The 22752-nt window shown below is 52.2% G+C and overlaps 1 protein-coding gene across 1 annotated transcript; it reads left to right on the plus strand.

Annotated features, from left to right (window-relative positions):
• Positions 1-1702: 1702 nt before the first annotated feature.
• On the plus strand, positions 1703-21472 carry IUM83_03741 (Isoamyl acetate-hydrolyzing esterase 1; the record flags this gene model as incomplete). Its single annotated transcript, XM_067927770.1, has 3 exons — positions 1703-1872; positions 1941-1991; positions 20962-21472. 3 exons carry the CDS (start codon positions 1703-1705, stop codon positions 21470-21472), a joined length of 732 nt encoding a protein of 243 aa, XP_067795560.1.
• Positions 21473-22752: the final 1280 nt, after the last annotated feature.

The following is a 22752-nucleotide window of genomic DNA, read 5'->3' on the forward strand; positions in this document are numbered from 1 at the left end:
ACGTGTTGAGCTAATGCCGTCCAAGTGGATGTGACGACCGGAGAAGAACCCACGCGGTGCCAGGACACCGCGTGTGGAAAAGATCCTGCGATCGCAACTTGCTAGCAATGCGGACTGATTCACGCCACGGCGCCAGTGCTACATGCTGGAACATCGTAAGCTCAAGGTTATGATAATAAGCGTGCGTTTGTGAAAAATATATATATATATTTTAAGTAGCAAGGGAAGTCTCTCGTGGTGTCCACTAGTGGGACGGCCATGACATCTATCATGCTCGTTGCGTTCTCGGCGCCGGGGTAAATGATTTCGGTCGCTTCAACTAGTTCAATTATGTAAGCACGAACGATATTGTGGACATCACGTGCTCTTTAAGCCCCAAGAGCACGCGACGTCACTAGGCAGCCGCGTACCAGTGACAATTGACTTGACGGACAATGGTGTGGAGCACAGCACCATGGTTGGTGACGAGTGAAGGCAAGATCGTGGCGGGAGAAGCTGCGGTCACCGGAAGTGTTGAAGCTGCGAAGAGTCGGTTGACGTTGACAAGATCGAAGATCGCAAGGAGAGCAGACATGTAGGGCGAAGGACAGTGGCGAGTATAATCGCCAGGCGAGGCGACGCAGACTGTAGGTAGGCGGTAGGTATAGGCGGCGGGGACTAGCTAGGAGAGCTCTGTGTGTGCGGCTAGCCTCACATCTCTCAGTTGCAATTTGGACGGGAGTAGTCCAGATAAAGCAGCTAAATACTACGCGTAGTGTTCTGCGGCAGGGGCTGGCACTACCCAACAGCAGAAGAGGTTCTTATCGTTTCGTACTGCGGCCAAGGGGGTCGGCGAGGCGTGCGGGTCATTGTAAAGTAGTGCTGAGTAGTTTAGAGGACGAGCGATGACGAACTTAATGTGTCACAGGGTGGCTGGGAGCGTGGTTAGTGACCACGAGGGTGCGAGGGGACTATTGATGTCCTCTTGGCCGTGGAGTGCAGGGCCCGGAGTGGACCCGATGGGTGTGTCTACGCAGGAACGGTCCTCACTCAACCTTGTATTTACATTCGGGTTTACAGAAGGCGCGAGGACAGGCCCACAGACCTGCCCGGGTTGCCGGCTGCCTAACAATGTCCTCTCCCTAAGCCGGTCCCTGGTGCGGTTGACATCAGTTGGCCCCCCGACGTCCGCGTCGGCGATGCAACGGTTCGAGCTCCTGCTCATGTACTTACCCTCCCCTCCGAGTTGGATCTCTGCACTTGTGCAGCGTAGTAGTAAGTGAAGCCGACAATATACCTATACATCTCTATATTCCTCTGGCCTATGGCGCCGTATTTGGCTGTCTGCACCTGGCTAAGGTCCTCAGTGTTCGAATCAGCGCGCAGCAACTTGGAGCCCTTGCCAAAAGTCGCACACCACTCAATTAAGTACGATCACAAGATTGTCACACAAATTCTTGCTACATATAAATATCCCTTGCCGCGCTGCATGGGTGCTGCTGTTCTAGTACACGCAACGATCTCAGCTGAGATGGAACACGACGCAGTGGAAATTTACGATTGGTTCCACGAGCGCTACTCACAATTTTAGGCTACGAACTTGCACAGACAGCGTGGAGGCAGCCCACAGCTGTTGGCATGGTTTCGTATTATCTCCGTTGGATTTGAAACATCGCCCTCTTCACTATTCTTGTCCGTCTCCGAGCCTCAAAGATCGCTCGCCATGGGTCTCGCTGCCTCCACCGACCGCCGCCCAGTCTTCTACTTCATCGGGGACTCTATCACCGAGCAGGCCAATGACCCAGACAAGTCTGGCTTCATCACCCTCCTCCAGCAGCACTATGTGCGGTCCGTCGACACGATCAACCGCGGTCTCTCGGGCTACAATACCAAGTCAGCGTTCCTCGCCATTTACTTGATGACAACTTTCTTATGCACTAAATGTATCTCTGATGGTACAGGTGGGTGCTGCAGCACGGCATGCCGATCTTCTCCAAGGAGCTACAATATCAGTACGCGGCCTCGTTCGTCACGGTGTTCCTCGGCGCCAATGATGCGATAGTGGGCGGCCCCGACCTAGTCGTTCATGTGCCGTTGGAAGACTACCGAGCCAATCTCCACAAAATCCTCCACATTGTTCGACCTCTGCTGGCGCCGCATGGCAAGATCCTGCTTATCACGCCGCCCTGCATCATTGACTCGGAGCGTCACGGCGATCGCACCAACGCTGCGGCTGGAAAGTACGCTCGTGCGTGTGTTGAGCTCGGGGAGACCGAGAATGTGCATGTCTTGGACTTGCACACGTACTTCAACACGACTTTCCCTGATGAAAAGGTTCGTCGGACATACTTCGTGGACGGACTGCACTTCTCAGCAAAAGGCCACAAAGAGGGTGGGGAAGCTCCTGAGCGTCGCAATCAATGGGATGTTTGAAAGAGAAGAGCTCGATCGTTTCAACAAGTGGCAGCTCCCGGACTGGCACGATTTCATTCACCAGTGATCTTCAGGTCGCAGCCGGGAAAGTCAACGTGATCTAGGTTTCTAGCAATATACTGGTAGGCAGCAGAACTACGTAGATTATTGCGAGAAAATAATGTCCATTCATGTCATTCACCACCCATCCTGTCAATCTGAATCTCTGAATATTGAGGTACGATCTATCCTCCAATGGCGTAAGCTCCACGGTCTCGAGCTACCAATGAAGTATATTCACGACACTTGGCGCCGCGTTGTGAGTGCAGCAAGAGAATTACTTCGAAGTGGCCGGAACCCGCAGCAGCATCAATAGCTAAATTCGTGTTTCCTTCAAATCGGTGGGTCTGAAGCAATCTCACAATTTTCAAATGACCGTTGACTGATGCTGCTCATCTGTGTAACCTTGCGCTCGGAACCACTACACAACATCCAAAGCCCCATGGCCAGCAGCTCAATCCATGGTTGCCGGCGTACAGCCCTCGTGTGAGAGTGACTAGAAGTACAGAACATTTGTATAAGTTTTGGTACTGAATCTAACTCTATATCGCAATTGCAAACACGGCCATCTTATTGTAGCCATTCACGAAAATACGCAATCGGCAGCAGAAAGCGACGTCATGAGGCGGGGCAAAGGCGAGGTATTCAGATGTGCATCAGGGTGTTCACTGGTGCGTTTGTGTTTCAGACTCGATGCAATGATCTGATGCAGCGACAAAATCACTCGAATACGTTCGAATTCGGTACTTCAAGCTCTCCACGGCAATGGTGACGAGTCGTCACTGACGACGTGGCTGATGTGCACACTTCTGTGTTCGTGATTCTGATCGCAGCTTAAAATCGTCCACATTTCATCAATGCGTATCTGTGTTTATTTTGTACGAGCACTACTACCATGCTAAAGTTGCCTGCGCAGTACGTGGTGTACCACAAGCATTTCCCATTGCTCCAGTGCATGTCTAGAAATATATGTTAGTATGTTTGGTATAGGCGCCTAGCACAGAACGTGTCTCGAACAGCACACCCGGGTTGGTTTCTGTATGTGGTTCGGTATTGGCAGCATACAAAACATACAAAACGTTCCTGCAATGTTCTGTACGAGTAGCCTCGTCCCCCGATGCTTATGCAACCATTCCACAATATCCAGTCGCCCTACTCCATCCAGCAGGACCGTCCATTGCCGCCGTAGTGCAAGCAGCGTCGGTATTAAAATATAGTCACTGCACCACTTTCAGATGCCCATTTACTGCGGCGCCATCCATGGCCGGCGTGGTGCACTTTTCTGATCGGTGCCGGACCAGACGTGAAGATGACCACCTGCAGCCACTTGGTGAATAGCGCGGGTGCTGCATCCCTCGAAAGATTCTGGTGTAGCCACTGGACAGCGTTACTCCAACAGCAGCATCCATCGCTGCCTCTGTGCACTGGGGGCTGGCGAGATTTTCTCTCTCTCTTGCGTTTTCTGGCATTACGGTAAGTGATTGTTGCAGCTCATGCAGATACGCTAGCACTTCCAAATGTCCGTTGCGGGCACCTGCATCCATCGCAGTAGCGCTGACTGATCGTCGTCGCTTACCACAATTGAAAAGGTCGATTTCAGGGTCCTCCCCAAATTCTTCGTAGAGCCACCTGACAACTTCTGGATGACCGTTTTCCGCAGCACTCGTCATCGTCTTCGCTGAGACGATCGCCCTCATTGGGAGAACCTAGTTCATGAGACAAATGTTTCAGCTGTCCCTTCATACTTTAGCAGGCGACCGCTGTTCCTTGCCGGATAGCGCCTTCGTTTGCTCTCGTAGGTACTCTGCAACTTCTACATGGCCGTTAATAGCTGCAGCGTGGATCGTAAATACGTCCTCCCCGCCCAAAGTTTCCAGAGGTTGAGTCTCTCGAAGTACAGGATCCATCAGCCAACGCACCACATGAAGATGCCCGTTCCCCGCCGTTTTCACCACCACTGCTTCGTCCAGCCTCCCACCCTTAGACAAGCATTTCAAAATACCTTTAGCCGCGATTTCGTGCCCCATGTTATCCCCAGGAGAGACCCGTCGCCATTGTGGTCGCACAGCCATTCAGCCATCACAATGTCTTCGTTGTGCACTGCTCGCATCAACGCCTCCGACAAGTCGAAGTCTTCGTTCCCGAGGTTTGCTGCAGCCACCACACGACGTGATGGCAGCCCTAGGATATAGCATCAACTATCGTGTCCTCGTGCAGATCTGCTGGATGTTGCTATCATGGTCGTAGACGCTGCAAAACTTCAATTGAAATAGTCCGCAGAAGCACTTGTCCATCGATATCGACACCTTGGATTTTATGCAGCAGCCACCGAACCATTTCCAGATTTTCAGCCGAATCGATTCGATGAGAGATAACCTGAGCTGGGTTCTCCGATTAAAATTAAAATCCCTCGATTAATAATAAGTATCTGCGAAGTGTTCAAGGCAGATTTTGTGGTGACATCCTTATTGTCGGAGGAAGAATCGGTTTAGGAGCGTGAGGGATACGAACTTGCAGAAAGGGAGGCCCACGGACTAGTCCAGGAAGAGAGAGGCGACGTCCACGACGTGCTGCAGAGCGACAAATCCGTCCTTGGAGCGGAAAAGCTGCATCACAGTGAGAAGCAGCGCCGGGTCCCCATACTGGATAGAAACTTATTCCTACCTGGGGGATGGATCTTTTGCCCTTTTAGTTACGTAACCAGTTACGTAGCTACCCGAATGTTAGCACATGTGTACCCCACCAAGTGTAACCCCACTAAATAGACAACGAATACCCCTGGACGAGGACAAGCTCCGCCTCAAGCGCCAGTTGGCGGACCTCGACGCTGTGTCTCACTTCCTGGACTCGGCACTCGAGTTGCCGCTGCACAAGGCCTGCACGCGGCTCCTTCGCGCTGCTCAACCGCCTCTGGGACCAGCAGTGTTCGCCAAGAATATCACTGAAAGCGAGTCAGAGGACGAACACGTTTGTAGCAAATAAGAGCGAAAGGAGGACAGGGAAAGGTTCACATTGAGACAGTTCCCGCGGGCCGACCAGTACGACATGCACAAGCAGTTTACACAATCGTTGATATAGGCCGTCGACCCCAAGAATTTAGAAACGGTCAAATGGCTCGTGGACAACTCCAGGACTGGGTCGTGAGGTCGGAAGCGGTGGCTGAAGCGTGTATCATCGGTCCGGTGGATATTCTGCGGTTTTTTTCGACAACGACCCCAGCTCGCTGGACGAAGGTGCTCGAGTTGAAGCTTCAACTTGGAAGGTGTGGGACCCAAGAGCCTGAAAAAGGCCGTTGCGAGCAGCCACAGCGACGTCGCCTGGTGGCTAGTGGAGCACCTCCCAAACGTGCTGCACAATTTTGTGATGGCGTTGCATTACGCTGTGCTCAATGGCGACGTACTGGTTGCGGAGTGGTTCCTGTCTCAAGGTGCGATGACCTGCGAGGATTTTTGCTGACCACCACCTTGCGGCGACTGGGCGCCTTGATGTATTCAAAGGGTTGTTGGCAACACCAAAAGAACACCTGCTATAGTGGCGCCGGTTATAAGAGAAAATCGACTATTAGAGCGCTACCGTGAGATCCCAAATTGTGACTATAGTAAAATCCAGTCAAACCGGCTATTAGGCTGTAAGAGTGTAGGAGAGCTCCCCCGCCAAACCAAGACCACACATTGTAAGAACACGTGGTTCACTTTTAAACACGACCAGGAGTACAACAATGGTCTCGTCGCGCCAGCACCTCACTATCTACGAAAAGAACGAACTCCGTCCCGTTTCGGAGGCGACAATTCGACACTGTTGGCGGCATACTATGATTGTGTCAGGGAGCATGATCGACCAGAGAAACGGAGCTTGGAGATCTAGAACTGCTGATAATATCTAGATTAAGATTTATTGGATCTGTTGAGCGCGCCGAGCTACGTCGCTGTTGAAGATGCTGTTGAGAACAACCCAGAAAAGAGACGACACAAGCGAGCAGTCCTCAAGTGACAGCGAGCGCACGGGGAGGCACTAGGAGCGGTGCAAAAGCTCCAGGTCAACATGTTTGCCCACGGATTGCAGGACACCAGCGTACAGAACGTTGTTAACGCCACACCTAGTGCCAGACCTCGATCATCTTGTACATCCATGCGATGCGGTAGAGCAGTTTGTATGTTAACTGATAGGTTATTTCCATGCGGAATAGCAATTTGTATGTTAAATGGTAGGTTCCCGTTTCTCGTACTTCCATGCGGAATAGTAATTTATATGTTAAATGATAGGTTCCCTCTTATAAGAGCAATAAATCTGTACGAGAGCTTGGGGAGTTGGTGACCAAACACTTTCACTATATCCGGTGTTCTCTTTATCGTAAAGAGCAAGCTCGAGTTCATTTTGTCCTTTGAAATGAAATATCTGTCAAAGCTAATTCGAGAGAAAAACGCATGATGTAGCACACGCCTCAAATGGAAGATTCAGGTTTCGACCGGCACGTCTTGGAGGTCTCTCACGATGGCGTGGGAGTGAGACGTTGTGGCGGTAACGTCAACATGATGAATTAGGTGACCTTGGGGTGACCCTACTGGTCGAGCTATCCAGCCCACAAATGCCAAATTTGGCGTGGATTTGCTCCAGGTGGCGCCAACAGTATTGCCATCTGCCAAATAAAAAATAGCTTTCCGATCCCAGAGCTATTTCTGCGGCCAAATTTGGCCGTGAAAATAGCCTTGGGTAGCGTGAGTAACGTCGGCTCACAATCAAAATGAGCGGCCCGCACGAGGAGCAAACTGTTGGATATCAGGAGATAAAAGTCTCTATGAGGCCTGGATAGAAGTTAGCAGCGACGGTGGCACAAACATCACGTTGCCGGGGGGGGGGGGGAGAGAGAAGTGGCTACAAGAGCCTTGGTGGCGGGTGCCGTCGTCGATGGGGCTCTTGTGACGTGGGCGCAGCAGTCTAATGTGTCTACCGCCTTGTTTGGCGCCCGACCAGGTCGTGATCGCCCCGGAAGTAAAGGTACCTCCATGCCACGAGGTGTTCGTTCAATGGACGCAGCGTCGTCTTCATTGGCTTCGCCCAGGAAGCTTCCACCCACCTCGCACCAGTATCGCAATCCATTATAATACCTCACGCATTGTGTGACAGGAAAATAGCAATACCGCTGTGAGAAATTCCACTCGCCATTGCCAAATCTACAATTACCACATGGTTTGCTTGCCAAATTTAGAATAGGGATAGCTCTACTGGTACGGTCACCCTTAGTTGTACTGTACCATTGTTGGTGCGAACCGAGTGTTTGGCGCGCTGGCAGCTTGAGGTTCTCTTGACTAATTAGGTCTGGAAAAAGTGTAGTGTCCCCCTTATGTACAAGCGTAACTCGTTTTTGACCTCAGTGGTAGCTCCTGCGATGGCGGCTGCTTTCTGTACAGAACAACTCAGACACTCTGAGCAGTGAGGCCAGCGCGGGAATCCCCACGCCTAGAACAAACCAAACCGCGTGGTTTGGTTCGGTAAACAAACCAAACCAAAATTACCAATGAACCATGTTCGAAACGGTTTCGTGGTTTGGTTCGAAGTGGTTTGAACCGAGTGAGACACTGCAAACCAAAGCAAACCATGAGAATGTAGTTGGCTAAAAACCTCGATTTGAAACTGTTCACGATGCGGCTCTTATCGAGAAGTGCCGCGGTGCACAGCCGAAAGACCAAGCGCGGTTGAAGACTGGAGCCGCTGTCAAAGACGAAAGCTGCTTCAGGGTGAGATGCTCACCGCCTTCGGGAATGCAAATCCTGCCATCCAGGAGGTGCAAGCGAATAAGCCAACCTTGCTACCGATACCACCCGCAGATTCTAATTCTTTGGGTATGCCGCTTGCTTGAGCGCGGCCTTTGAAGAGAGCCCGCCCCGAGTACAGAGAACCATATTGACCAACCAGGCAGCGGAAAAAACAAACCATCGGTTGCAGCTGTAGCTCAACTCCAAACCACGAAACTCCAAACCTCAGGAATGGTTCAAGAGCGTTGGTCTGGTAACGTTCAAACCAAAGTAACGGCTAGAATTGGTTCAACGGTCGTGAAATATAATTTCGAACCAATAGTTTGCACTTTGGTTGGTTTGGTTTGTTCAAGGCGTGGGAATCCCTGTTATTTGGCAGCCATAAAAAAATCTAGGACTTCAATAGTGATAGCTAAATAAAGTCTACTCCTTCACAATACCGTACATGCTCGAGAACTGATCACTCTATCTATAGCAGTGTGTGTGTGTGTGTGGAGGGGGGGGGGGGTGTCTAGTTTTCCAAACTATTTTTATCTAATAAATTATGCTATTTATCGAGGGGGGGGGGGGGGGGGGGGGGGGTTGGCGTTAGGGAACGATCAAATCCCGACGAGCGCACTCGCAAGATTTTTTTTATGTGCTCGTTCACGCGATCAGTGCTCGCGCTCAGCTCGTGGGACGCATGTCGAGTACGTTGCGCGTACTTTGTCATATGTCGTCGTTCAACTCAGTCACTGACTCCCAGCCACTCACAATTTACCAGCCGGTTCTCAGACTGGACACGCACATTCTGGTGATTATTACGCGACGTCCCGTAAGCAACTAGACCAGTTTCGTGCTGGCCCCGTGAGAATGTCTCCGATCACTAGGCACTTTTCCTCATCCGGTGCCAAGATCGGGCACGATCTTCATCGCCGTTCTTCTCAGAAAACTCCGACACCGCTGACACTCGAATACGTGGTGGGACCAATGTCTGATCGCTTGTAGTGGCCATCGCAGCAGCGACGGCCGCTCGGGCTGGTCGGTCGAGATCGAGGCCATCGGGGTCGTATTCCCAGGACGAGGCGGGTTGGTTGGGTGACCCACCCGACTCCATTTCAACATCCTGTTCTCCCGCCGATCTTACTTCGACTGCCCTTGGGATACACGTTGCTCTTTTAGGAACGTGTCCATAGCTGCTTGGAAAAATAGTTCCAGTTTCTCTGGCGAGTGACGCTCTGAATTTGTTGATGTCTTCCGGGCTGTTCTGTTGGACGTAGGCGTCGCTCGGTCTCCACGGTCAGCTAGATCTCGTAACATGGCTGCGCCTGAAGGCCCTAGTGTCTTGCGCGGCTTGTCTTCCGAACTGTCTGACTCGATATCCTCGGTGGCGGACACACAAGGCTATGACGTTGCGGTCCGTTCCCCAGGTGTAATCGGGGTCAATCTTGCCGGCGTCAGCGCTAACTCGGTTGTAATCTGCTTTGGCCCGGCCGATTGCTCCTGGAGGTGTCAGCAGTGTGAACAGGCTCTGCACGGTGTGTTCGATCTCGCTGAGTTTCAGATCGAATAGATCTTCCGCTGCGAATGACCCGGCAACTATTCCACCTTCTGTTAGAGATGCATCAGTGCCTTAGCTGCCGTAAGCTTGTTCGATCCAGGCACTGGTAGCGACACGGGTCCTCCGAGCTCGCCAAGAATCTTCGGTCGAAGGACACGCATCACGGTGTCCTGGATCAAGAAGTCAAGCAGTTCCTCTTGTAGTATGCAACCGCCAACTGATCTTCGGACACGATCGACGTGAGATCACCACGATTTTCTGTTTCCAAATCTGGTGCCTTGATCTTCTTCCGCGAGGATTTCGGTCTAGCGGTCTTCTTCTTTGCTGTCGATTTCGCACTGGGTGGTTGGGTGGACGATTGTGCTCCAGCTGGCACCAGTGGACTTTTGTCCGGCGAGTCTAGATTTGCATCTGGACCCGCAGGGGTCCCCGAGGGGACCTGGGGAAGAGTCTCAGGTTTATCTTCGAGGTCCGTAGCAGGACCTGCCTATGTTCCGTCGGTAGAGCCCTCCCTAAATTCTGCCGCTCCGCGGATCGATTTTGATTCAGCGTTGTCGTCCGTTATCCGATCTCCGTCGACACCTCATTCCCTTACCCAAATTCTCCTTTGTAACGGGGTTACACACACAAGTAAACAAGTGACAACTGTCACTTGTGCATGACATTTGTCACTTATGGTTTAACAGATAAATATCTGTTAAAGGTTTTAGATACTTCCTCACATTGGTGTAAGGCACACCAATGGATACATTGAAGTGGACCACCACACATGAGTGGTCCACACCTACCTTAAAGATCCTATTGGTAGAAAGCAGCATCTTTCTACCAATTAGAGACGTGCATATTAGCGGGGCTCTGACAGCCAGCCGCTGTCAACCCCTTTCATAGATGATAAACAGTTTTAGCAGATTTAGAAGGAAGATCAATTCACAAAACAATACAGTTCTCATTTTTCCTTAAACTACCTACTTGGTGTTTTATTTGATTTATATTATACTTGTGGACTCAAGCATAATTAATTCAAATGATTAATAAACTCCTACGCTTCCTCATACACGTAGCGCGACGTGTAAGCTAAAGTAGTGAGCCAAAGTAGGCCCAACTACACCTGGTAGCACTTTGTAGTCCGTCCAACGACCGACTACGTGACGTTCGTACAGGGTGTACGAACGCGGAGCCGAGAACCCCATGAGCACGGAGGTGCCCATGGAGAGCTCCAATACGCCTGCAACGCATGTTGCACGCGCGGACTGCCCCCACCTGTCTGATCCAGAGTGGGAGGCCCTCCAACGACTGTCAACAGTCATTGGAGAAGCGGCGATAGCTACGATGCTGCGTACGCTATCGCCGACGGAGCAACATGGTGTTGCTCTTGGGTTCATCATGAAGGAGCAGCGTGATGCTGCTTCCTCAGTGACGGCGTCGTCAGGGACGACACCGCGTGCTCAACCATTAAAGTTGAGCGTAAGCAATTACGTGGGAAGAGAGGGTGAGCCTCTCCTCCGATGGCTTGTCGAGCTCGACACAGCCATAGCGGCTCGACGCATCGTCGACCCACTGTCGAAGGTCGCGTTCGCCATGTCCTGCCTTGGCGGACGCGCAAGGAGTTGGGCGTATGGACGCCGACTCTCCGATCCTACGTGCTTCAGCACGTACGAAGTGTTCAAAGAGGAGCTCAAACAAGCGTTTGAGCCCCCGCAAAACGAGTTCCGGTCAAGGGCGGAGTTCCTCGACCTTCAGCAGGGTAAGCATGACGTCCATGCTTACGCGCAGCGCGCACGATATTTGGTATCAAATATCGTGACTAACCCGATTGACGAGGCGACCAAGGTCGTCACGTTCATGAAGGGGCTTAGAGATGGGCCTGTGAAGACCTATCTCTTCCGAGAGTACCCGGGTACTCTCGAAGCTGCGATTACTCTTGCCATGCTAGAAGAGTTTAACCTGCGGCAGGCTAAACTCCATGTAAACGTACCGAGGTCACAACCGCGCCCGGTAGCGAGGCCGGGAGGTCCGGAACCAATGGACCTCTCGAATGCAACGGCTGCTGGTCACCAGCAGCACGGAAGTAATGTGCGATGCTTCCGTTGCGGAAGGATCGGTCACTTTGCCAGAGAGTGCACGGCTCCCGTGCCCCCTGGAGGTGGCCGTCGTGGCGATGCCAGACATCGTCGCGAACAAACAAAAAACGTGAACATCCAGTAAGCGCGGGGCACCCTACTGGTAATGCAGTCACGCGTGCCGACATTGGGCACGCGACACTGAGGACTGCAGCCCCCAGTGAGTCCAGATCTCGCTGCAACAAGCAAGATGACAGGCCGAACCTGGTCATCTTGAAGGTAACGTCGAAGAGAGCGAGCGACTCTCTTCGAGCATTGGTAGATTCAGGCGCGTCGAACAACTTTGTTCGATTACGAAGCCTGTCGAGACTTGACTTCGAGGAGGTAAAGGTACCTCGAAGTCTTCTGGAAGTTCGATTGGCAACAGGTGCCATCGGAAGACCGAGAAGCGCGTCGTGAACGTGCGCTTCTCGTACAAACAACGAATGCTTGTCGAACGCTTTATCGTCCTGGACCTGGACGATAAGTTCGACGTAGTAATGGGCATGCCGTGGCTTGCACGGCATGATCCGGTGATAGACTGGAAGAAGCGCACGCTCGTGCGCTTCGGCCGCGACAGCGGAACAGAGAGCGATGGCCCTGTTACCGCAGTGCACGCACCAGCAGGTGCGCGCGACTCACCAGTCGAGACAGCACTTAATGCCGCTGTCCCGGAATGCCCAAGTGGTGCGCGAGGGTGCGCACAAGTGAGACCCACGTCGGCAATGCTGCCGACGTCGGAAGAAAAAGATGTGCTGGTTCCGGGAACCAACACCCACGTTCAAGCGTGTAAGGGACAGTCCCTGACCCGAAGAGGTCAGGTCGACAACGACGCGTCGGCTCCGGGAGCCGACGCACCCTCGGTCATGAGGGGCTCCGCCAATGAATGGCGTCGAGGTGACGAAGGCGTGTCAACTCCGGGAGTTGACGCTGCAAACAGTGCGGACGGTTGCAAACGTACCGCACTGACGCAATTTGCATGCTGTCGTGCAGCCGGGCTGCACGACGAAGCGCCATGCGATCAAGCCGGGCTTGATACCGCGCGCCCGCGGACAGGGTCTGCCGGCGAAGGGACACATTACCGTGCAGCCGGGCTGCACGAAGGAACATGCGGTCAAGCCGGGCTTGATACCGCACGCCCGCGGACAGGGTCCGCCGGCGAACAACTGTCCACGGCCGGGCCTGGACCAGAAGAACAACCGTGCGGAGCCGCGCTCCGCACAACAAGAAGACGGCGCAAGCGGAGAACGCTGCGCAAGTCTCGGTCCGGGACCGAGACGCATCAAGAGCAGTCTGCTGTGCAGACTGAGGCGGTGACGCCGGATGTCAAGACGCTAAGCGTCTTGACGCGCACCGATACTGGATTCCAGTATCGTGACATGGAACTCGCTAGTCCTCCGACGACGGCGTCGGAGTTGACTTCTCTCCCAGCCATGAGCTGGAAGCGCTTCACGCGCGACTTGCACGATAGACGCATCGAGCAAGTCTGCGTTCTTTCGGACAGCGAAAGAACGGAGAGCGAGAGCGAAGAGCTGAGGCAGCTCTTCATGGGAAGTACCACTGAGAGTGAAGACACTCTCAGTGCGAAGACGAAGCGAGAGCGCTTCGAGGAACAAGGTTGGGACTCGCTGAAGTCGAGTCCCTATTACGAATTGTTGAGGGAGTACAAAGACGTACTCCCGGAAGACATTCCTGCGGAGCTTCCGCAGGATAAGGGCATTCAGCACGAGATTGATCTCGTGCCGGGCACGAAGTACTGTGTCACGCGGCAGTGGCCACTGCCGCGAGAGGAAGTAAAAGCAATCGACGACTTCTTTGAAAGTCGTCGCAAAGCAGGACAAGTGCGGGAATGAAAGTCCCCGCACAGTGCTCCGACGTTCTGTGTCAAGAAGCCACAGGGCGGATGGCGTATCGTTCATGCCTACAACAAGCTGAACGATGCGACGGTGCCGGCGCAGACGCCGATACCGCGAAAAAATGTTATCATCGATTCGATGGCCGGAAGCACCGTTTACAGTGCTCTCGACTTGCGAGATGGATTTTATCAAATCCTAATGTGTGAGAGCGATATCCCTCTCACGGCAGTGAGCACGCCAAGCGGCATGCTCTGGGAATGGCTAGTAATGCCACAGGGGCTTAAGAACACCCCTGCGACTTTTAACAGGTGCGTGACGCACTTGTTGCGCTCGGTGCGCGACTTCGCACCGAGCTACTTCGACGATGTGTTCATCCACAGCCGGGCTGTGGACGGGAAGACCGACGTAGAGATGCACAGGGTGCATCTCCGGAAGCTACTTGAGCTTATGCGAAAGCATAAGCCCTACGCGAACCTGAAGAAGTGTATCTTCGGGGCGAGCGAGATACCCGTCCTCGGGTGTCTCGTATGGAAAAATGGTGTTCGCCCTGACCCGGAAAAGGTCAGAGTGATAAATGAATGGCCAACGCCTTCAAGTGTCAAGGAACTGAGGCAGTTCCTTGGCTTGGCCACGTACTTGTGCAAGTACGTGGAGGATTATGCGGGCAAGATCCGCCCGCTGTCACAGCTTCTTAAGAAAGAAGCTGTGTGGAATTGGACACCCGATTGCCAAAAGGCATTCGATGCAGTCAAGCGGGGCTTGACTGAGGCGCCGATCTTGGCAGTGGTTGACCAAGATCGCCCATTTCACGTACTGTGTGATGCATCCGACTTCGCGATCGGATGCGCGTTGATGCAGCACGATCACGAGGGTCGTGATCGTGTCGTCTACTACCAATCGCGTAAGCTGAAGCCAGCTGAGCGCAACTATCCGGTGCATGACAAGGAACTCCTTGCCATGAACTACGCACTCGCAAAGTTCCGAGTGTATTTGCTTGGGAGTAGACCATTTGTGGTCTACACCGACCATGCATCACTGCGCACCCAAGTGAAGTCGCCACACATATCACAAAGAATGGCGAGATGGCTCTCATTCTTTGCGGAGTATAACTTCCGGGTCGAATACAAACCCGGAAGATTGAATGTAGTGGTCGACGCGTTATCACGTCGGCCGGACTATGCAGAAGCTGTTGACGTCAATGCCATTGACGCCATGCGATCGAGCAAACCCACATCATCTCTGTTGGATGATGTGAAGGCCGCGTACGCGCACGACGCGGACGCGAAACTTTTGTTGGCCTATGGCACAGCGCCTTCTGACAAGTCCCGTCAGAGGCTGCCCAAGCACCTTCGAGCGCGTGCACACCGCTTTCGTGTGCACGACGGACTACTGCTTTACAATGCAGTCGACGACAACGCGGATCGCGTTGTCGTGCCGAATGACCATGACCTGCGACTCAGGATCATGTACGAATATCATGATGCCCCGACTGCGCGACATCTCGGACGTGAGAAGACTTACGTCCTTCTCACGCGCGACTTCTACTGGCACCACCAGTATAAGTGGGTGCGCAAGTATATCCGAGCTTGCGAGGGATGCCAACGCATAAAGCCTGCGCCATTCGCGCAGGCTCCACTGCAATCACTACCGACTCCGTCGGAGTGTTGGAAGTCCATGTCTTTGGACTTCATCTTTGGTCTTCCCCCGGACAGCGGAGGGAATACCGGTGTTGTGGTCTTCGTCGACCGCTTCAGCAAGATGGTACATCTTGCTGCGGTGCCGGCAGAAGTGATCGCCAATAGACGGCCCCGTCTGTTCGTCGACATGGTGTTCAAACACCATGGCATGCCGTCCGACATCGTGTCGGACAGAGACCCGCGCTTCACAGCGCACCTGTGGCAAGAAGTGTTTACACTTCTTGGGAGCCAGCTTTCCATGTCGACTGCGGATCATCCGCAGACGGACGGTCAAACCGAGCGCGTGAATCGCGTGCTCGTCGACATTTTGAAGAGCTACGCTCACTCGTTCCAATACTGGAGCGAGTGCTTATCGATGGCAGAGTTTGCCATCAACAACTCAGTGCATGCCTCGACCGGGCATACACCGTTCTACGTGAATGCCATGCGGCATCCACGCCTACCGAGTTTACTCGGAGTGATGGCTCCCACTTTAAGTGGGGGAGGATCTACGACTGCAATACAGCAGCCGCAGAAAACCGCTGACACTTGCACAGTGTCAGCTGCAACAATGGACAAACCACATGAGTCTGTGCAGAACACAGACTCCAGAAGGAACAAGGACCACGGGTCTGCGCAGGGCGCAGACACCGCGAAGAACCACGCAGAGGCCGGGCCTCTTGCGGAGAGTGAGCTGAACGAGTTCAGCTCCGATGCGAGTGACTTTATCAATAAAAGACAAGCCGTAATTCGGTTTGTCCAGGACACGATTGCAGCTTCTGTGGATAAACAGAAGCTGAATGCCGATAATATTGGCAGGGGCAACACAAATGAATTCAACGTGGATTCATTGGTTTTGTTATCTACTCAAAACCTACCCAAACATGCAGTTTCGGATTTCGGAGCAAGCAAGCTTGCTCCGCGCTTCATCGGGCCATTCACGGTGATGGCACGCCACGGTAACGCATACACGCTAGACATACCGTCTAGCATGCGGCTCCACCCGACATTTTATGTCGGGCGGTTAAAGCCATACCTCCAGCACGAGCCAAGTGGCTCGTCTGACCGAAGAGACAGACTCGACAGGGGAAACCCTCCTCTCCAGCGCGTAGTCGCGCTGGAGCAGTTAATACAGTCGGACCTACAGCCCGACCGGCACGTTCAAGGCGGTCTGGGAGACCGCCAGAGCCGGGACACGAAGGAACAGAGCGGCAACCGCCGCGCTCTGAAAGTACTCCACGACCGTCACTTGGTCGTGGAGCAACACGAGATGAAGGTCAACACGGCGTTGACCATCGGGGCGTGTTTCCGCCACCTCCGCCACTGCTGCGAGACGCACGCGGAGAAATTCGCTGGATCGTCCAGCGAATTGTTGATCATAGGAAAACAATCCGAGGTCCGGATTGTTTTCGCATTCGCTGGAGAGGTTTCCCTCCCCAACACGACACATGGGAACCACGGAACGTCCTGATGGAAGCCGTTCCGGACATGGTGAAGGAGTACGAAACCCAACACGCACTACCAGCAAGAAGGTAGTGCGAGCGCTGTAGTAATCTACAACGCCTGACGACTCGCGTGCTAGATAATTAGCACGGAGATCATTGAAGCTCTCAGGTATACATATAGTATACCTGTTGTGATCGCGGTTGCTAATATGCACCGCCACCTGGACGGACAGTGCGCACGGCGCACGGACACCAGCCTCCACCGCAACAGCGTGGAGTTGCTAATACTTGCCTCACTTCGAGAAGGACTCGAAGTGCTTTGGCGCTTGCTTGCCCGATCACGGTAAGCAACAGAAATTCGCTTAGAGATGTCGACGCATAGACGCGGTCGACATCGAAGAATCGTACACAGACACTGTGTTGTCAGTCCCCGTGGTAGCGGCGCACCTCGCGCTACCGCGCATTGTACACAGCAACAGAGAGTTTACACTCTGTTGCAATGGTGGTCTTCAGCTTGATCGTGCTCATTGCGGATGAGCACGGAAACCCCCAGCACAAACAATTGACAAGCAGTCAATATTAATTGACGTGTCGAGACCGACACGTCTAAGCTTAACGGGGGGATGGTGTAACGGGGTTACACACACAAGTGACAACTGTCACTGGTGCATGACATTTGTCACTTATGGTTTAACAGATAAATATCTGTTAAAGGTTTTAGATACTTCCTCACATTGGTGTAAGGCACACCAATGGATACATTGAAGTGGACCACCACACATGAGTGGTCCACACCTACCCAAAGATCCTATTGGTAGAAAGCAGCATCTTTCTACCAATTAGAGACGTGCATATTAGCGGGGCTCTGACAGCCAGCCGCTGTCAACCCCTTTCATAGATGATAAACAGTTTTAGCAGATTTAGAAGGAAGATCAATTCACAAAACAATACAGTTCTCATTTTTCCTTAAACTACCTACTTGGTGTTTTATTTGATTTATATTATACTTGTGGACTCAAGCATAATTAATTCAAATGATTAATAAACTCCTACGCTTCCTCATACACGTAGCGCGACGTGTAACCTAAAGTAGTGAGCCAAAGTAGGCCCAATACAGCCTTGCGCATCCTCTTGAGGGGACTCACGGTGAAATCCCGAGTCACCCAGAGATCCGGGCACGCGCACCAATGTGGCGAAGTGGCTCCGCGAAATTTGTAGATCGCGGAGTTCCTCTTGCACACGACACCCGAACTGCCGACTAACAGTGGGGGTACTCCGATCTTCCGTGAAGTTGCTGACGCTCACCTTGTGTACCCGTAGGTGGGTTAGATCGCTCTTCTGGTGATCTCGGAAGACGCGCTTGCCTTGTGGTCGGTGTGTGACCTTGTCTTGCCTTCCCTTCCTTGCCGCTTCCTATAGCAGTGGGTTGAAACGAGGGTTGACGGACGCTGGACCAAGCTATTCTGGCGCCCGGGGTGATTTGATCGTGGAGGCGTCGCTGACTTGGCGGAACGTCGGGTGGGCCAAAGTATATCCCGTGCCCGGTAGCGCGAAGGCGAAGACCACTTGTGATGAAGAAGGAAAAATCCACTCTGTCTAATGTGTTACCATGTCCTAGTACTGACCCTATTTGTTCTCCTACACCACTAATCTTGGCGCGCTATTACTGGCTCCCTGGGCCTCGGTGACTTTATGGTGTTTGCGTCGCCAGTGGGACTGAGATTCGGTGTCCATCTTCAAAATCAGCGCCATCCCTATCAAAATCGATAACGTCGACTCTGATCAGATGTGCCGGGAATTGGGCCGCCGGCTTCCGTGTCGGCACTCTTGTGACCCTGACACTGTTCCGAGGTATTACATCCCTGGCCCTTGATCGATGGGTTGAGATCGCGGCAGAATTTGGTTCCCGCTCCACCACATTCTCCGTCGACTGAGTCACCTTGGGGCCACCATCTTGCACCCACCACACCGCAGCGCGGAGAACTGCACGGTGGTCAGCTGCTTCTAGCCGATGGCGTGTGTTATACGGTGCAGGGTTTGAAGTTTAAAATGGTAAAACAAAAAACATAAAATGGGAATAACAACATTTTGATACTTTTATTTCGAAAAAATCCTTCCATATTTCTTTTGCCATCCCCGATTTAATGGAACTCGCGCCCAGCAAGCGCAAACAGTACATCGCTCCGACGGAGTGATGTTCAACGCCGATACCCCAAGTGGTCGCGTGTAGTACGACCGTGGTACGCCGGACAAGATCGTTGAGACACTGCCGCCGTCGAACCACTGCAAGTCCTTGTGTGAGAGCCCGGCGAAGAAGAAGGGCAAAGCCAAGCTGCGAGAGACGACCATGAGTATCAACCTCGAAGGCACCATTGATATCGACGTTGATATGCCCGATGATGCTAGTGCCCCATCGAGCGGGGTGGAGGAGTCAGACGGTTCGGTCTGCACGTCTAGCAGCGTGTTTAAGTGTGCATCGGTAGCAAAATAAGAGCATGCATGTGTACATAATATGTTCTGGCGGGGAAAGGAGACCATTGCGCTCAATGATAGCTAGTGAGGGTTAGTGACGGAGACTTGCTAGTATGCATCAGATGGAGAAGGGAGGTTATTTGAATGAGGCTGGCTATTTAGCTGCACTACCATCAACGCCGTGGAATCACGAATCCAATTAGTTCCAAATCGTCTGTGCCTTGCAGTAGAACTCTAATGCATCAAAGTCGATGATTCATCAATAAAAACTAGTTACAACTACAAACGAAATGGTTGAGTTGCAGTTGCTAGCTTGGAAGATCTTTCAACTTTTCGTTGAAGTTCTACGAAAGCCCAGTTGCGCGTCAGTGGCACACTTGGGGTGACGTGCTATGATGAGTCGTGGTTAAGACATGCTGATATGGTTCGACAACAGGGTGCTAGTGGCGATCTTTCTGATCGTAAAAAAACCGGTGATGCAAGTCTGCTGCCGCGCTCGTCGCGACGATCGACGAAGCCGCGTCCACTGCTGGTACTTTCTCTGTTTATGAGGCCGTAGCCAATAGACGCAAAGAAAAACTATAAGAAAAAATGCGGTTGAAGCACGTGAACCTGAGTAATGTCATTTATATTCGATTTGGGGGCGTCTCGGGACGTATTTTGACCAATACTTTCCGTGTAGCCCCCTCAGCTTTGGTCCGCCTGAAGGATGCTCCTTTACTATATATAAGTACACTACATTTTATTACAGTACTCAGAGCTCTACTTTTCAGGTCTGGTGCGGGTCTACCTGACCAGCACCAGACCAGCCGAATACACATAGATAACGAACCAGACCCGCAAAAGACCCGTTTACCGTAATAATCGGGTCCAGTGCGACAAACGGTTTGAGTGCGACACCGGCAGACGTATGGGTGACAACCCCTCCCCTCCTAAACAATTATTAGGAAAAAAAGACTTGAAAAAAACTTGCGTTTAACGTCTTTTGATCGTTATCTTCCTCCTCGTCAGTGATGGTCATCTCTGGCAGTGGTTTTAGAGGCCTCAGCGCCCTGTACACGAGCATCATCAGCAAAATGTAAAAAAAAAACGAGTATCGAGCATGACTTCCGAGAGACCGCACCTTCAGCTTCGACTTGTTATTGCTCTTCGGCCTCTCCTTCATTTTCTTTTGTGACTGCGATGGCGTGAGGGAGGTACCGCAACCAACCGAGCGGGACGGACGTCATCCGAACGAACCCTTTGAAAACCTTACGAGGTTTTTTGCTTCACTTGATTATGACTGGGAAACTGTGTCGCACTGGGCCCGATTATTACGGTAATAATCTTCCAAAGATGACATATTTGACGTTACGGACAAGCTGGATACGACACGACGGCAAGATTTTCGTTTCGCACTCCACTCATTAGAGACCTTTCGAAGCCCCGTTTGAGTTTACTTTCAGTTTCAGTGAGGCACTGTTTATGAAAACTGAAAGGAGACTGTCGTCCAGCCAAATTCGCGTTTCGAGAGGGTGTGATTCACTTTCAGTTTGGCAGGAATCATGGCAGACCACGTAGCATCTCACCAAGCCGATGCTTCGGCTCCTCCTGGTGCTGGACCAGCAGATACACCTAAAGCGGGGAGGAAAAACTTTACTGCAGCCGATGATCTTACTCTGTTGCGCAGTGTGAACTTAGTCCGGCCGTGGGAGGCTGCTGTAGGCACTGCTAACGGAATCATGAAAGCCTTTGATTCTGTTGCTGAAAAGTGTCGAGCCGTCGAAGGTTTTGTTAAGAAAGATGGACCAGCTATTCGTACGCGCTTTGATCGGTTGGTGCGCATTTATCGGGCGCATGAGCGGAACTCGTGGCGGTTGTCTGGGACCACTGAAGAGTACAAGGAGCGCGACGTTCTGCTAGAAGATATTGTCTGCCGCATGGACAACTGGAAGGAGAAGACAGAGCAGGAAAGGGCAACGGAGAGAGCCAAGATTCAAGGGATTGAGACGTCTGGTGAGTTGATGCGACGACTTGCTATGGACGAGCTGCGTGGTGAGGAAGAGGACGACGATGATACTTGTGCTGCCGGTGATGGCATATCTGTAGACGCGGAGACAGCTGGACATGGCAGTCAGAGAACAAGTAGTCCTGCAGGGCCTCGAGCGGTGGGTGCCAACGACAGTGTCGGTCGGAAATGAGCGGCGCCGATTGGATACCGCAGGCCAACAAAACCCAGCAAGCGCGAAAAGCTCAGCGCCGTGCGTGACTCTATTGCACAGGCAATAGGGCACACCTTGTCGGACTCGTCAGCCAAATAAGAGTATTTGATGAACGGCTGCACTTCGAGCGAGAAGAGGCTGCGCGAAGAATTGAATTAGATGAGAAGCGACTGCTACTTGAGCGAGAGCGCAAAGAGGGACGTGAAGCTGCTGATCAGCGGTGCGAGCAGGAGAATCAAGCCTTTATGTTGAAGCTTCTACAGATTGCGATGGGCAAGAACGCCGATAGGTAGATTAACAACTTAGCTGGCAAGGTAGACATCTAGCGACGGCGGTTGTAGTCCGAAATACATTGAGATTTGGTTGCCATGAGGTTGCAAACATCTATGGCAGTTTGTGAGCAAGGCGGCTACGAAAAATAGCTTTCCAACTAGCGTTTGACGCACTCGTATCTTCTTGTCCCAGTTGATAAAGGACCAAAGTGTCTTTACCCTACCGAAGCCCCACTCAACCGCCTCTCTGACTCTGCTCATTCGCGCGTTGAACTCCGCTTCGAGACTTCCATGTTGGGCGAGCACCATCGACGCCCCGATGAAGAGCGACCACTCAAACTAAAACTCAAACTGAAAGCCAGTTGAGCTTAAGGGCGAGAAGTCTTTACCCTAACACACGCTAGAGTTTCGTTTGAGCTCAAATCCCGCCACGGTACTACTGATAGCTGAAACTGAAACTGAAAGCAAACTCAAACGGGGCTTCGAAAAGTCTCTATTGATTCCACTAGTAAATCCAACTTTTCATTTTTACATAGCGTCAATCAAACAGTGTTCTCGTTTGATCATCAAGCGCGCCATCAAACAGTTTTCTCGTTTGATCATCAAGCTGGACCAACAACCACTTTTTTTACAGACATGAGGCGGTATTAGTTCGCTGCAACTCAAATTGGTTTTGGTGCACGTCGCCAGCCGAAACAGGAAGCACGTACTCGCTTCGATATGTGATGCCTCAAACGTATGTATAAGCGGCTGCGGGGGCGAATACGCCATCAAACAGCGTGAAGGTAGGAATGTGTATGTACCGTTTGACGTCGAGGTATTAACAGGCGACTGGTGCGCCGCCAGTGCGACGCGCCTAAGGCGCATGCGATGGTCTGAGAACAGAACGGTGTAGTGGATGGAACTACCACGTCATGTATCATGGTTCGTCGCGTGCGTTATGCTTGTTGTTTGTTGGAATATGCACATCACACCAATGTTTTGTAA

This window comes from Phytophthora cinnamomi (genome assembly GCF_018691715.1).
Source record: "Phytophthora cinnamomi strain GKB4 chromosome Unknown Contig21, whole genome shotgun sequence".
Taxonomy (NCBI): Eukaryota; Oomycota; class Peronosporomycetes; order Peronosporales; family Peronosporaceae; genus Phytophthora; species Phytophthora cinnamomi.